The 15,588-nt window shown below is 46.0% G+C and overlaps 1 protein-coding gene across 4 annotated transcripts in view; it reads right to left on the reverse strand.

The window, feature by feature from the left end:
• Positions 1-15,588, reverse strand: part of tbk1 (TANK-binding kinase 1) — a 97,973-nt gene that overhangs the window by 47,632 nt on the left and 34,753 nt on the right. For all 4 annotated transcript variants that reach the window (XM_045214547.1, XM_045214549.1, XM_045214548.1 and 1 more), the window contains 4 exons: positions 10,273-10,402; positions 5,252-5,433; positions 4,963-5,123; positions 2,636-2,746 (listed from right to left, as the gene is read on the reverse strand). In XM_045214547.1, coding sequence (XP_045070482.1) covers positions 2,636-2,746; positions 4,963-5,123; positions 5,252-5,433; positions 10,273-10,402 — 584 coding nt within the window. The remainder of the gene's footprint in view (positions 1-2,635; positions 2,747-4,962; positions 5,124-5,251; positions 5,434-10,272; positions 10,403-15,588) is intronic.

The raw sequence follows: 15,588 nt of genomic DNA on the forward strand, positions 1-15,588 counted from the left end.
GAGGAGAGAGAGAGAGAGAGAGAGAGAGAGAGAGAGAGGTTAGCCTCCAAGATGTTGGCTAGCACTGGGGTCAGCAGGCTCTGGAGGCCCCTGGAGGAGAGAGAGAGAGAGAGAGAGAGAGGTTAGCCTCCAAGATGTTGGCTAGCACTGGGGTCAGCAGGCTCTGGAGGCCCCTGGAGAGAGAGAGAGAGAGAGAGAGAGGTTAGCCTCCAAGATGTTGGCTAGCACTGGGGTCAGCAGGCTCTGGAGGCCCCTGGAGGAGAGAGAGAGAGAGAGAGAGGTTAGCCTCCAAGATGTTGGCTAGCACTGGGGTCAGCAGGCTCTGGAGGCCCCTGGGAGAGAGAGAGAGAGAGAGAGAGAGGTTAGCCTCCAAGATGTTGGCTAGCACTGGGGTCAGCAGGCTCTGGAGGCCCCTGGAGGAGAGAGAGAGAGAGAGAGAGAGAGAGAGAGAGGTTAGCCTCCAAGATGTTGGCTAGCACTGGGGTCAGCAGGCTCTGGAGGCCCCTGGAGGAGAGAGAGAGAGAGAGAGAGAGAGAGAGAGAGAGAGAGAGAGAGAGAGAGAGAGAGAGAGAGAGAGAGAGAGAGAGAGAGAGAGAGAGAGAGAGAGAGAGAGAGAGAGAGAGAGAGGTTAGCCTCCAAGATGTTGGCTAGCACTGGGGTCAGCAGGCACTGGAGGCCCCTGGAGGAGAGAGAGAGAGAGAGAGAGAGAGAGAGAGAGAGAGGTTAGCCTCCAAGATGTTGGCTAGCACTGGGGTCAGCAGGCTCTGGAGGCCCCTGGAGGAGAGAGAGAGAGAGAGAGAGAGAGAGAGAGAGAGAGAGAGAGAGAGAGAGAGGTTAGCCTCCAAGATGTTGGCTAGCACTGGGGTCAGCAGGCTCTGGAGGCCCCTGGAGGAGAGAGAGAGAGAGAGGTTAGCCTCCAAGATGTTGGCTAGCACTGGGGTCAGCAGGCTCTGGAGGCCCCTGGAGGAGAGAGGAGAGAGAGAGAGAGAGAGAGAGAGAGAGAGAGAGAGGTTAGCCTCCAAGATGTTGGCTAGCACTGGGGTCAGCAGGCTCTGGAGGCCCCTGGAGGAGAGAGAGAGAGAGAGAGAGAGAGAGAGAGTTAGCCTCAAGATGTTGGCTAGCACTGGGGTCAGCAGGCACTGGAGGCCCCGAGGAGGAGAGAGAGAGAGAGAGAGAGGTTAGCCTCCAAGATGTTGGCTAGCACTGGGGTCAGCAGGCTCTGGAGGCCCCTGGAGGAGAGAGAGAGAGAGAGAGAGAGAGAGGTTAGCCTCCAAGATGTTGGCTAGCACTGGGGTCAGCAGGCTCTGGAGGCCCCTGGAGAGGAGAGAGAGAGAGAGAGAGAGAGAGAGAGAGAGGTTAGCCTCCAAGATGTTGGCTAGCACTGGGGTCAGCAGGCTCTGGAGGCCCCTGGAGGAGAGAGAGAGAGAGAGGTCAGCCTCCAAGATGTTGGCTAGCACTGGGGTCAGCAGGCTCTGGAGGCCCCTGGAGGAGAGAGAGAGAGAGAGAGAGAGAGAGAGAGGTTAGCCTCCAAGATGTTGGCTAGCACTGGGGTCAGCAGGCTCTGGAGGCCCCTGGAGGAGAGAGAGAGAGAGAGAGGTTAGCCTCCAAGAAGTTGGCTAGCACTGGGGTCAGCAGGCTCTGGAGGCCCCTGGAGGGGAGAGAGAGAGAGAGGTTAGCCTCCAAGATGTTGGCTAGGACTGGGGTCAGCAGGCTCTGGAGGCCCCTGGAGGAGAGAGAGAGAGAGAGAGAGAGAGAGAGAGAGAGGTTAGCCTCCAAGATGTTGGCTAGCACTGGGGTCAGCAGGCTCTGGAGGCCCCTGGAGGAGAGAGAGAGAGAGAGAGAGTGAGCGTTAGCCTCCAAGAAGTTGGCTAGCACTGGGGTCAGCAGGCTCTGGAGGCCCCTGGAGGAGAGAGAGAGAGAGAGAGAGAGAGGTTAGCCTCCAAGATGTTGGCTAGCACTGGGGTCAGCAGGCTCTGGAGGCCCCTGGAGGAGAGAGAGAGAGAGAGAGGTTAGCGTTCAGCCTCCAAGATGTTGGCTAGCACAGGGGTCAGCAGGCACTGGAGGCCCCTGGAGGAAAGAGAGAGAGAGAGAGAGAGAGAGGTTAGCCTCCAAGATGTTGGCTAGCACTGGGGTCAGCAGGCTCTGGAGGCCCCTGGAGGAGAGAGAGAGAGAGAGAGAGAGAGAGGTTAGCCTCCAAGATGTTGGCTAGCACTGGGGTCAGCAGGCTCTGGAGGCCCCCGGAGGTTAACGCTAAGGGGTTAGAGGTCAGCCTCTAATATGTTAGCCAGCACAGGCTCTGTAGGCCCCTGGAGAAGAGAGAGGTCAGAGGTCAGATTATTTACTAGTTTTAATGGACCAGAGGACCTACTTGGAAGAGCTGCAGTAGACAGGGTTAGAGGTAAGGAAGTAGAGGTCAGAGGTCAGGGGTAGAGGTAAGGGGTCAGGGGTAGAGGTCAGAGGTCAGGGGTAGAGGTCAGGGGTAGAGGTAGAGGTCAGAGGTCAGGGGTAGAGGTAAGGGGTCAGGGGTAGAGGTCAGAGGTCAGGGGTAGAGGTCAGGGGTAGAGGTAGAGGTCAGAGGTCAGGGGTAGAGGTCAGAGGTCAGGGGTAGAGGTCAGGGGTAGACTAGAGTACGTACTTGGACAGGTTGCAGGAGACAGGCATCTCTGTGCTCCACTCAATCTTCCCGTTCTCAAACTTCTGCTGCCCTGAGACGGTTCCTGAGGGCTTCTCTGTGATGATCTTATACCTGATGGGAGACAGGACAACAGCGTCACTATACATAAACTTCCTCTCCTATTTCTGGCTTATTGGATTTACAGAGGAAAGATGGAAGAGAGAGGTCCTGAAATAGCATTGGGCCGATTTCAACCCATGCTGCAGCGGTAGCTATTTACAGTGCATTCAGAAAGTATTCAGACCTCTTGACTTTCTCCACATTTTGTTATGTTACAGCCTTATTCTAAAATGTATCAAATAGTTTTTTCCCCCCTCATCAATCTACACACAATACCCCATAATGACAAAGCAAAAAATGGTTTTAGATTTTTTTTTTAGCAAATATTACATTTACATAAGTATTCAGACCCTTTACTCAGTACTTAGTTGAAGCACCTTTGGCAGCGATTACAGCCTTGAGTCTTCTTGGGTATGACGCTACAAGCTTGGCACACCTGTATTTGGGGAGTTTCTCCCATTCTTCTCTGCAGATCCTCTCAAGCTCTGTCAGGTTGGATGGGGAGCGTCGCTGCACAGCTATTTTCAGGTCTCTCCAGAGATGTTCGGTCGGGTTTAAGTCAGGGCTCTGGCTGGGCCACTCAAGGACATTCAGAGACTTGTCCCGAAGCCACTCCTGTGTTGTGTCTTGGCTGTGTGCTTAGGGTTGTTGTCCTGTTGGAAGGTGAACCTTCACCCCAGTCTGAGGTCTTAGCGCTCTGGAGCAGGTTTTCATCAAGGATCTCTCTGTACTTTGCTCCGTTCATCTTTCCCTCGATCCTGACTAGTCTCCCAGTCCCTGCTGCTGAAAAACATCCCCACAGCATGATGCTGCCACCACCATGCTTCACCGTAGGGATGGTGCCAGGTTTCCTCCAGACGTGATGCTTGGCATTCAAGCCAAAGAGTTCAATCTTGGTTTCATCAGACCAGAGAATCTTGATTCTCATAGTCTGAGAATACTTTAGGTGCCTTTTGGCAACCTCCAAGCGGGCTGCCAAGTGCTTTTTACAGATTTGTATAATCCTGTCTCGGAGCTCTACGGACAATTCCTTCGACCTCATGGCTTGGTTTTTGCTCTGACATGCACTGTCAACTGTGGGAACTTGTATAGACAGGTGTGTGCCTTTCCAAATCATGTCCAATCAATTGAATTTACCACAGGTGGACTCCAATCAAGTTGTAGAAACATCTCAAGGATGATCAATGGAAACAGGATGCACCTGAGCTCAATTTCGAGTCTCATAGCAAAGGGTCTGAATACTTAAGTAAATACATATTTAATTGTATTTTTTTTAAAAATACATTACCAACAATTTCTAAAAACCTGTTTTCGCTTTGTCATTATGGGGTATTTGGTGTAGACTGATGAGGACATTTTTTATTTAATCAATTTTAGAATAAGGCTGTAACGTAACAAAATGTGGAAAAAGTCAAGGGGTCTGAATACTTTGCCAATGCACTGTGTGTTCCGAAGGCAGCGGCTTAGACCACCCTAGGTCACCAGGATGTAGTTAGACCACTAGACCACCCTAGGTCATCAGGATGTAGTTCTTAGACCACTAGACCACCCTAGGTCATCAGGATGTAGTTCTTAGACCACCCTAGGTCACCAGGATGTAGTTCTTAGACCACTAGACCACCCTAGGTCACCAGGATGTAGTTAGACCACTAGACCACCCTAGGTCACCAGGATGTAGTTAGACCACTAGACCACCCTAGGTCATCAGGATGTAGTTCTTAGACCACTAGACCACCCTAGGTCATCAGGATGTCGTTCTAAGACCACCCTAGGTCACCAGGATGTCGTTCTTAGACAACTAGACCACCCTAGGTCACCAGGATGTAGTTCTTAGACCACCCTAGGTCACCAGGATGTAGTTCTTAGACCACTAGACCACCCTAGGTCATCAGGATGTAGTTCTTAGACCACTAAACCACCCTAGGTCATCAGGATGTAGTTCTTAGACCACCCTAGGTCACCAGGATGTAGTTCTTAGACCACTAGACCCCCCTAGGTCACCAGGATGTAGTTCTTAGACCACCCTAGGTCACCAGGATGTAGTTCTTAGAGCACTAGACCACCCTAGGTCACCAGGATGTAGTTAGACCACTAGACCACCCTAGGTCACCAGGATGTAGTTCTTAGACCACCCTAGGTCACCAGGATGTAGTTAGACCACTAGACCACCCTAGGTCACCAGGATGTAGTTCTTAGACCACCCTAGGTCACAAGGACGTAGTTCTTACATGACTTCCTTGTTCCTGCGTGGTCCTTCGAAGGGCCTGAAGGGGAGTGACCCGGTGGCAGCGTGGAAGAAGGTCACTCCGATGCTCCACAGGTCAACCGTCGCACCATACTTCTTCTGGTGCTCTTTCCTCAGTACGGCACGCTCATACATATCAGGGTGCTGTTAGATACAAACAGAGAAACAACAAAGGCATGTTGAGGTCATGTCCATAGCACATCATTCCTCCTAGATCAGTAAAGGGCCCTACTGTAGGTGAGAGGTTAGAGGTCAGAGGTCAGGAGACTCACCAGATATTCCTCGGTGCCGTAAAGAGAGACAAACTGTTCATCATCTTCTAGTTCTCTGGCTGCTCCGAAGTCAGTCAGCTTATAGACAGACCTCCCGTCCTCACCGATGACACGCATGATGTTGCCTGGTTTGATGTCGCGGTGCACGATACCATACTCTCTGAGGTGGTTCATACCGGCTACTGTTAATATAAAGGACAGTGTTATTACAGTCATATTACCACCTCAACACAGAGCAGTGTTACAGTCAACATGCAGGACAGTAACACTACCAGTCAACCTAACACTGTAACATACAGGACAGTAACTACCAGTCAACCTAACACTGTAACATACAGGACAGTAACTACCAGTCAACCTAACACTGTAACATACAGGACAGTAACACTACCAGTCAACCTAACACTGTAACATACAGGACAGTAACACTACCAGTCAACCTAACACTGTAACATACAGGACAGTAACACTACCAGTCAACCTAACACTGTAACATACAGGACAGTAACACTACCAGTCAACCTAACACTGTAACATACAGGACAGTAACACTACCAGTCAACCTAACACTGTAACATACAGGACAGTAACTACCAGTCAACCTAACACTAACATACAGGACAGTAACACTACCAGTCAACCTAACACTGTAACATACAGGACAGTAACACTACCAGTCAACCTAACACTGTAACATACAGGACAGTAACACTACCAGTCAACCTAACACTGTAACATACAGGACAGTAACACTACCAGTCAACCTAACACTGTAACATACAGGACAGTAACACTACCAGTCAACCTAACACTGTAACATACAGGACAGTAACACTACCAGTCAACCTAACACTGTAACACACAGGACAGTAACTACCAGTCAACCTAACACTGTAACATACAGGACAGTAACACTACCAGTCAACCTAACACTAACATACAGGACAGTAACACTACCAGTCAACCTAACACTGTAACATACAGGACAGTAACTACCAGTCAACATAACACCAACATACAGGACAGTAACACTACCAGTCAACCTAACACTGTAACATACAGGACAGTAACACTACCAGTCAACCTAACACTGTAACATACAGGACAGTAACTACCAGTCAACCTAACACTAACATACAGGACAGTAACACTACCAGTCAACCTAACACTGTAACATACAGGACAGTAACACTACCAGTCAACCTAACACTGTAACATACAGGACAGTAACTACCAGTCAACCTAACACTGTAACATACAGGACAGTAACACTACCAGTCAACCTAACACTGTAACATACAGGACAGTAACTACCAGTCAACCTAACACTGTAACATACAGGACAGTAACACTACCAGTCAACCTAACACTGTAACATACAGGACAGTAACTACCAGTCAACCTAACACTGTAACACACAGGACAGTAACTAACAGTCAACCTAACACTGTAACACACAGGACAGTAACTACCAGTCAACCTAACACTGTAACACACAGGACAGTAACTACCAGTCAACCTAACACTGTAACACACAGGACAGTAACTACCAGTCAACCTAACACTGTAACATACAGGACAGTAACACTACCAGTCAACCTAACACTGTAACATACAGGACAGTAACACTACCAGTCAACCTAACACTGTAACATACAGGACAGTAACACTACCAGTCAACCTAACACTGTAACACACAGGACAGTAACTACCAGTCAACCTAACACTGTAACATACAGGACAGTAACACTACCAGTCAACCTAACACTGTAACACACAGGACAGTAACACTACCAGTCAACCTAACACTGTAACATACAGGACAGTAACTACCAGTCAACCTAACACTGTAACATACAGGACAGTAACTACCAGTCAACCTAACACTGTAACATACAGGACAGTAACTACCAGTCAACCTAACACTGTAACATACAGGACAGTAACACTACCAGTCAACCTAACACTGTAACATACAGGACAGTAACACTACCAGTCAACCTAACACTGTAACATACAGGACAGTAACACTACCAGTCAACCTAACACTGTAACACACAGGACAGTAACACTACCAGTCAACCTAACACTGTAACATACAGGACAGTAACACTACCAGTCAACCTAACACTGTAACATACAGGACAGTAACTACCAGTCAACCTAACACTGTAACACACAGGACAGTAACACTACCAGTCAACCTAACACTGTAACATACAGGACAGTAACTACCAGTCAACCTAACACTGTAACATACAGGACAGTAACTACCAGTCAACCTAACACTGTAACATACAGGACAGTAACTACCAGTCAACCTAACACTGTAACATACAGGACAGTAACACTACGAGTCAACCTAACACTGTAACATACAGGACAGTAACTACCAGTCAACCTAACACTAACATACAGGACAGTAACACTACCAGTCAACCTAACACTGTAACACACAGGACAGTAACTACCAGTCAACCTAACACTGTAACACACAGGACAGTAACACTACCAGTCAACCTAACACTAACATACAGGACAGTAACACTACCAGTCAACCTAACACTGTAACATACAGGACAGTAACCACCAGTCAACCTAACACTGTAACATACAGGACAGTAACTACCAGTCAACCTAACACTGTAACACACAGGACAGTAACTACCAGTCAACCTAACACTGTAACATACAGGACAGTAACTACCAGTCAACCTAACACTGTAACACACAGGACAGTAACTACCAGTCAACCTAACACTGTAACACACAGGACAGTAACTACCAGTCAACCTAACACTGTAACATACAGGACAGTAACTACCAGTCAACCTAACACTGTAACATACAGGACAGTAACACTACCAGTCAACCTAACACTAACATACAGGACAGTAACACTACCAGTCAACCTAACACTGTAACATACAGGACAGTAACTACCAGTCAACCTAACACTGTAACATACAGGACAGTAACACTACCAGTCAACCGAACACTGTAACACACAGGACAGTAACACTACCAGTCAACCTAACACTAACATACAGGACAGTAACTACCAGTCAACCTAACACTGTAACATACAGGACAGTAACACTACCAGTCAACCTAACACTGTAACATACAGGACAGTAACACTACCAGTCAACCTAACACTGTAACACACAGGACAGTAACACTACCAGTCAACCTAACACTGTAACATACAGGACAGTAACTACCAGTCAACCTAACACTGTAACACACAGGACAGTAACACTACCAGTCAACCTAACACTGTAACACACAGGACAGTAACTACCAGTCAACCTAACACTGTAACATACAGGACAGTAACACTACCAGTCAACCTAACACTAACACACAGGACAGTAACACTACCAGTCAACCTAACACTAACACACAGGACAGTAACTACCAGTCAACCTAACACTGTAACATACAGGACAGTAACACTACCAGTCAACCTAACACTGTAACATACAGGACAGTAACTACCAGTCAACCTAACACTGTAACATACAGGACAGTAACTACCAGTCAACCTAACACTGTAACATACAGGACAGTAACTACCAGTCAACCTAACACTGTAACATACAGGACAGTAACTACCAGTCAACCTAACACTGTAACACACAGGACAGTAACACTACCAGTCAACCTAACACTGTAACATACAGGACAGTAACACTACCAGTCAACCTAACACTGTAACACACATGACAGTAACTACCAGTCAACCTAACACTGTAACATACAGGACAGTAACTACCAGTCAACCTAACACTGTAACACACATGACAGTAACTACCAGTCAACCTAACACTGTAACACACAGGACAGTAACACTACCAGTCAACCTAACACTGTAACATACAGGACAGTAACTACCAGTCAACCTAACACTGTAACATACAGGACAGTAACTACCAGTCAACCTAACACTGTAACATACAGGACAGTAACTACCAGTCAACCTAACACTGTAACATACAGGACAGTAACACTACCAGTCAACCTAACACTGTAACATACAGGACAGTAACACTACCAGTCAACCTAACACTAACACACAGGACAGTAACTACCAGTCAACCTAACACTGTAACATACAGGACAGTAACACTACCAGTCAACCTAACACTAAAATACAGGACAGGAATATGACATAACTGATACTGAAACAGTGGCTATTGTTTTGATCAGAGTGGTTGGTATTAAGGTAGGTTGGTTGAGATGAAAGCATACAAAGGAGGAAATACAGGTTCCTCATATTAATCATCCATCCTTTGTTAAGGACCGATGTATTAATATACTAATTAGGCTTTGTTACGTCAAGCATGGTGATGTGTGGAGTTGATGCTGAGATGATGGTGATGAGGTAATAATGGTCCTCTGTAGCTCAGCTGGTAGAGCACGGCGCTTGGAACGCCAGGGTAGTGGGTTCGATCCCCGGGACCACCCATACGTAAAAATGTATGCGCACATGACTGTAAGTCGCTTTGGATAAAAGCGTCTGCTAAATGGCATATTATTATAATGGGTGTGTGTGTGTGTCTGTGTGTGTGTGTGTGTCTGTGTGTGTGTGTGTCTGTGTGTGTGTCTCTGTGTGTGTGTGTGTGTGTGTGTGTGTGTGTGTGTGTGTGTGTGTCTCTGTGTGTGTGTGTGTCTGTGTGTGTGTGTGTGTGTCTCTGTGTGTGTGTGTGTCTGTGTGTGTGTGTGTGTGTCTGTGTGTCTGTGTGTGTGTGTGTGTGTGTCTGTGTCTGTGTGTGTGTGTCTGTGTGTGTGTGTGTGTGTCTGTGTCTGTGTGTGTGTGTGTGTGTGTGTGTGTGTGTGTGTGTGTGTGTCTGTGTGTGTGTGTGTGTGTGTGTGTGTGTGTGTGTGTGTCTCTGTGTGTCTGTGTCTGTGTGTGTCTGTGTGTGTGTCTGTGTGTGTGTGTCTGTGTGTGTGTGTGTGTGTGTGTGTGTGTGTGTGTGTGTGTGTGTGTGTGTGTGTGTGTGTCCAGTCCTCCTTACCCACATCCTGCAGCACTATAAGGAACTCATCCTCAGGGAGTCCGTAGGCGTTAGAGGACTCCTCCAGCACCGTATACAGACTGCCACAGGGACAATACTCCATCACCAGCACCTTGTGACGCGTGTTGGACTGGGACAGAAATCACAGGTTAGTCAGCACTATGGACACCTCACTAAGGCAACATGAGACATATAGAGATGAGCTCAGCCATCCACATATAGAGATGAGCTCAGCCATCCACATATAGAGATGAGCTCAGCCATCCACATAAAGAGATGAGCTCAGCCATCCACATATAGAGATGAACTCAGCCATCCACATATAGAGATGAGCTCAGCCATCCACATAAAGAGATGAGCTCAGCCATCCACATAGAGAGATGAGCTCAGCCATCCACATAGAGAGATGAGCTCAGCCATCCACATAGAGAGATGAGCTCAGCCATCCACATAGAGAGATGAGCTCAGCCATCCACATAGAGAGATGAGCTCAGCCATCCACATAGAGAGATGAGCTCAGCCATCCACATAGAGATGAGCTCAGCCATCCACATATAGAGATGAGCTCAGCCATCCACATATAGAGATGAGCTCAGCCATCCACATATAGAGATGAGCTCAGCCATCCACATATAGAGATGAGCTCAGCCATCCACATATAGAGATGAGCTCAGCCATCCACATAGAGAGATGAGCTCAGCCATCCACATAGAGAGATGAGCTCAGCCATCCACATAGAGAGATGAGCTCAGCCATCCACATATAGAGATGAGCTCAGCCATCCACATAGAGAGATGAGCTCAGCCATCCACATATAGAGATGAGCTCAGCCATCCACATAGAGAGATGAGCTCAGCCATCCACATAGAGAGATGAGCTCAGCCATCCACATAGAGAGATGAGCTCAGCCATCCACATATAGAGATGAGCTCAGCCATCCACATAGAGAGATGAGCTCAGCCATCCACATAGAGAGATGAGCTCAGCCATCCACATAGAGAGATGAGCTCAGCCATCCACATAGAGAGATGAGCTCAGCCATCCACATAGAGAGATGAGCTCAGCCATCCACATAGAGAGATGAGCTCAGCCATCCACATAGAGAGATGAGCTCAGCCATCCACATAGAGAGATGAGCTCAGCCATCCACATAAAGAGATGAGCTCAGCCATCCACATAGAGAGATTCACAGGTAATTATTGAACTGGGAACATTTTCACGCTGGGAGAAATTTTACAACATGACGTCACAATCAAAACACATTCAGAACGATTGCCCCGTGGTATGCTACATGTTACACGCTAAGGCTTAAATGGTATGCTACATGTTACACACTAAGGCTTAAATGGTACGCTACATGTTACACACTAAGGCTTAAATGGTATGCTACATGTTACACGCTAAGGCTTAAATGGTATGCTACATGTTACACGCTAAGGCTTAAATGGTATGCTACATGTTACACACTAAGGCTTAAATGGTATGCTACATGTTACACGCTAAGGCTTAAATGGTATGCTACATGTTACACACTAAGGCTTAAATGGTACGCTACATGTTACACACTAAGGCTTAAATGGTATGCTACATGTTACACGCTAAGGCTTAAATGGTATGCTACATGTTACACGCTAAGGCTTAAATGGTATGCTACATGTTACACGCTAAGGCTTAAATGGTATGCTACATGTTACACGCTAAGGCTTAAATGGTATGCTACATGTTACACGCTAAGGCTTAAATGGTACGCTACATGTTACACACTAAGGCTTAAATGGTATGCTACATGTTACACACTAAGGCTTAAATGGTATGCTACATGTTACACGCTAAGGCTTAAATTGTACGCTACATGTTACACGCTAAGGTTTAAATTGTACGCTACATGTTACACACTAAGGCTTAAATGGTATGCTACATGTTACACGCTAAGGCTTAAATGGTATGCTACATGTTACACACTAAGGCTTAAATTGTACGCTACATGTTACACACTAAGGCTTAAATGGTATGCTACATGTTACACGCTAAGGCTTAAATGGCATGCTACATGTTACACACTAAGGCTTAAATGGTACGCTACATGTTACACACTAAGGCTTAAATGGTATGCTACATGTTACACGCTAAGGCTTAAATGTATGCTACATGTTACACGCTAAGGCTTAAATGGTATGCTACATGTTACACACTAAGGCTTAAATGGTATGCTACATGTTACACGCTAAGGCTTAAATGTATGCTACATGTTACACGCTAAGGCTTAAATGTATGCTACATGTTACACGCTAAGGCTTAAATGGTATGCTACATGTTACACGCTAAGGCTTAAATGGTATGCTACATGTTACACACTAAGGCTTAAATGGTATGCTACATGTTACACACTAAGGCTTAAATGGCATGCTACATGTTACCAGACAGACTACAGTTAGGAACTATTGGGTGTGGGACGGAGCCCAATGTTGAGAGGTACTGACCTCACCCCTGTCCTAGTTTGACCTCCATGTGGACACAGTGTTATGATACAGCCTCTCAGATAGTAGCTAGAGGTTGGCTAATGGTTATTCCAATATCCGAATGGACGTTAGTATTGAAATAGTTCTGAGAGTGGTCATAAAAAAAAGTCTTAAAAAATGTTAGGCCTATTTTAACAATGAAAAGGCTTTGTATACATTTAATTATCCGTGACATTGCTACACACAAGAATATACCATGACATTTACAATTCTTAATTCAATAAAACAAACTTCTGAATGAAGATTTTATGACGTGCGCCCGATAGAAATTTAACCGTAGCCTAGATCGGTTTCACACGACAACTAGCATGCAGCGTGGGAGATCTCCAATCAACGCTAAACTGAAATAATATTACGGAATGAAGTTGGCTAAACGAGAAGGAGTAGGCTACAATGAGCAGCCAACAGGTAGGCTGTTGTTTAACATGAATGGGGTTGTTGTAGACAAGGATGGGAAGCGCAGCGAAACAGACTGAATTAGCCTAGGTGGCTAGCTGGCTAACATAGTTGCTGAAAGAAAAAGCCATATCTCAGACTGGCCAATAAAAAAAGATTAAGATGGGCCTCTTCACTGTTGACGTTGAGACTGGTGTTTTGCGGGTACTATTTAATGAAGCTGCCAGTTGAGGACCTGTGAGGCGTCTGTTTCTCAAACTAGACACTCTAATGTATTTGTCCTCTCGCTCAGTTGTGCACCGGGGCCTCCCACTCCTCTTTCTATTCTGGTTGGAGCCAGTTTGCGCTGTTCTGTGAAGGGAGTAGTACACAGCGTTGTACGAGATCTTCAGTTTCTTGGCAATTTCTCGCATGGAATAGCCTTCATTTCTCAGAACAAGAATAGACTGACGAGTTTCAGAAGAAAGTTATTTGTTTCTGGCCATTTTGAGCCTGTAATTGAACCCACAATTGCTGATGCTCCAGATACTGAACTAGTCTCAAGAAGGCCAGTTTTATTGCTTCTTTAATCAGCACAACAGTTTTCAGCTGTGCTAACATAATTGCAAAAGTGTTTTCTAATGATCAATTAGCCTTTTAAAATGATAAACTTGTACTAGCAAACACAACGTGCCATTGGAACACAGGACTGATGGTTGCTGATAAATGGGCCTCTGTACGCCTATGTAGATACAGTGGGGAAAAAAAGTATTTAGTCAGCCACCAATTGTGCAAGTTCTCCCACATAAAAAGATGAGAGAGGCCTGTAATTTTCATCATAGGTACACGTCAACTATGACAGACAAAATGAGAAAAATAAATCCAGAAAATCACATTGTAGGATTTTTAATGAATTTATTTGCAAATTATGGTGGAAAATTAGTATTTGGTCAATAACAAAAGTTTCTCAATACTTTGTTATATACCCTTTGTTGGCAATGACACAGGTCAAATGTTTTCTGTAAGTCTTCACAAGGTTTTCACACACTGTTGCTGGTATTTTGGCCCATTCCTCCATGCAGATCTCCTCTAGAGCAGTGATGTTTTGGGGCTGTCGCTGGGCAACACAGACTTTCAACTCCCTCCAAAGATTTTCAATGGGGTTGAGATCTGGAGACTGGCTAGGCCACTCCAGGACCTTGAAATGCTTCTTACGAAGCCACTCCTTCGTTGCCCGGGCGGTGTGTTTGGGATCATTGTCATGCTGAAAGACCCAGCCACGTTTCATCTTCAATGCCCTTGCTGATGGAAGGAGGTTTTCACTCAAAATCTCACGATACATGGACCCATTCATTCTTTCCTTTACACGGATCAGTCGTCCTGGTCCCTTTGCAGAAAAACAGCCCCAAAGCATGATGTTTCCACCCCCATGCTTCACAGTAGGTATGGTGTTCTTTGGATGCAACTCAGCATTCTTTGTCCTCCAAACACGACGAGTTGAGTTTTTACCAAAAAGTTATATTTTGGTTTCATCTGACCATATGACATTCTCCCAATCCTCTTCTGGATCATCCAAATGCACTCTAGCAAACTTCAGACGGGCCTGGACATGTACTGGCTTAAGCAGGGGGACACGTCTCGCACTGCAGGATTTGAGTCCCTGGCGTAGTGTGTTACTGATGGTAGGCTTTGTTACTTTGGTCCCAGCTCTCTGCAGGTCATTCACTAGGTCCCCCCATGTGGTTCTGGGATTTTTGCTTTTTCTTGTGATCATTTTGACCCCACGGGGTGAGATCTTGCGTGGAGCCCCAGATCGAGGGAGATTATCAGTGGTCTTGTATGTCTTCCATTTCCTAATAATTGCTCCCACAGTTGATTTCTTCAAACCAAGCTGCTTACCTATTGCAGATTCAGTCTTCCCAGCCTGGTGCAGGTCTACAATTTTGTTTCTGGTGTCCTTTGACAGCTCTTTGGTCTTGGCCATAGTGGAGTTTGGAGTGTGACTGTTTGAGGTTGTGGACAGGTGTCTTTTATACTGATAACAAGTTCATACAGGTGCCATTAATACAGGTAACGAGTGGAGGACAGAGGAGCCTCTTAAAGAAGAAGTTACAGGTCTGTGAGAGCCAGAAATCTTGCTTGTTTGTAGGTGACCAAATACTTATTTTCCACCATAATTTGCAAATAAATTCATAAAAAATCCTACAATGTGATTTTCTGGATTTTTTTCTCTCATTTTGTCTGTCATAGTTGACGTGTACCTATGATGAAAATTACAGGCCTCTCTCATCTTTTTAAGTGGGAGAACTTGCACAATTGGTGGAGTTCTCCCATACTTTTTTCCCCCACTGTATTCCATAAAAAAATCAGCCGTTTCCAGCTACAATAGCTTTTTACAACATTAACAATGTCTACACTGTAT

This window comes from Coregonus clupeaformis, unplaced genomic scaffold (assembly GCF_020615455.1).
Source record: "Coregonus clupeaformis isolate EN_2021a unplaced genomic scaffold, ASM2061545v1 scaf0276, whole genome shotgun sequence".
NCBI classification, from domain to species: Eukaryota; Metazoa; Chordata; class Actinopteri; order Salmoniformes; family Salmonidae; genus Coregonus; species Coregonus clupeaformis.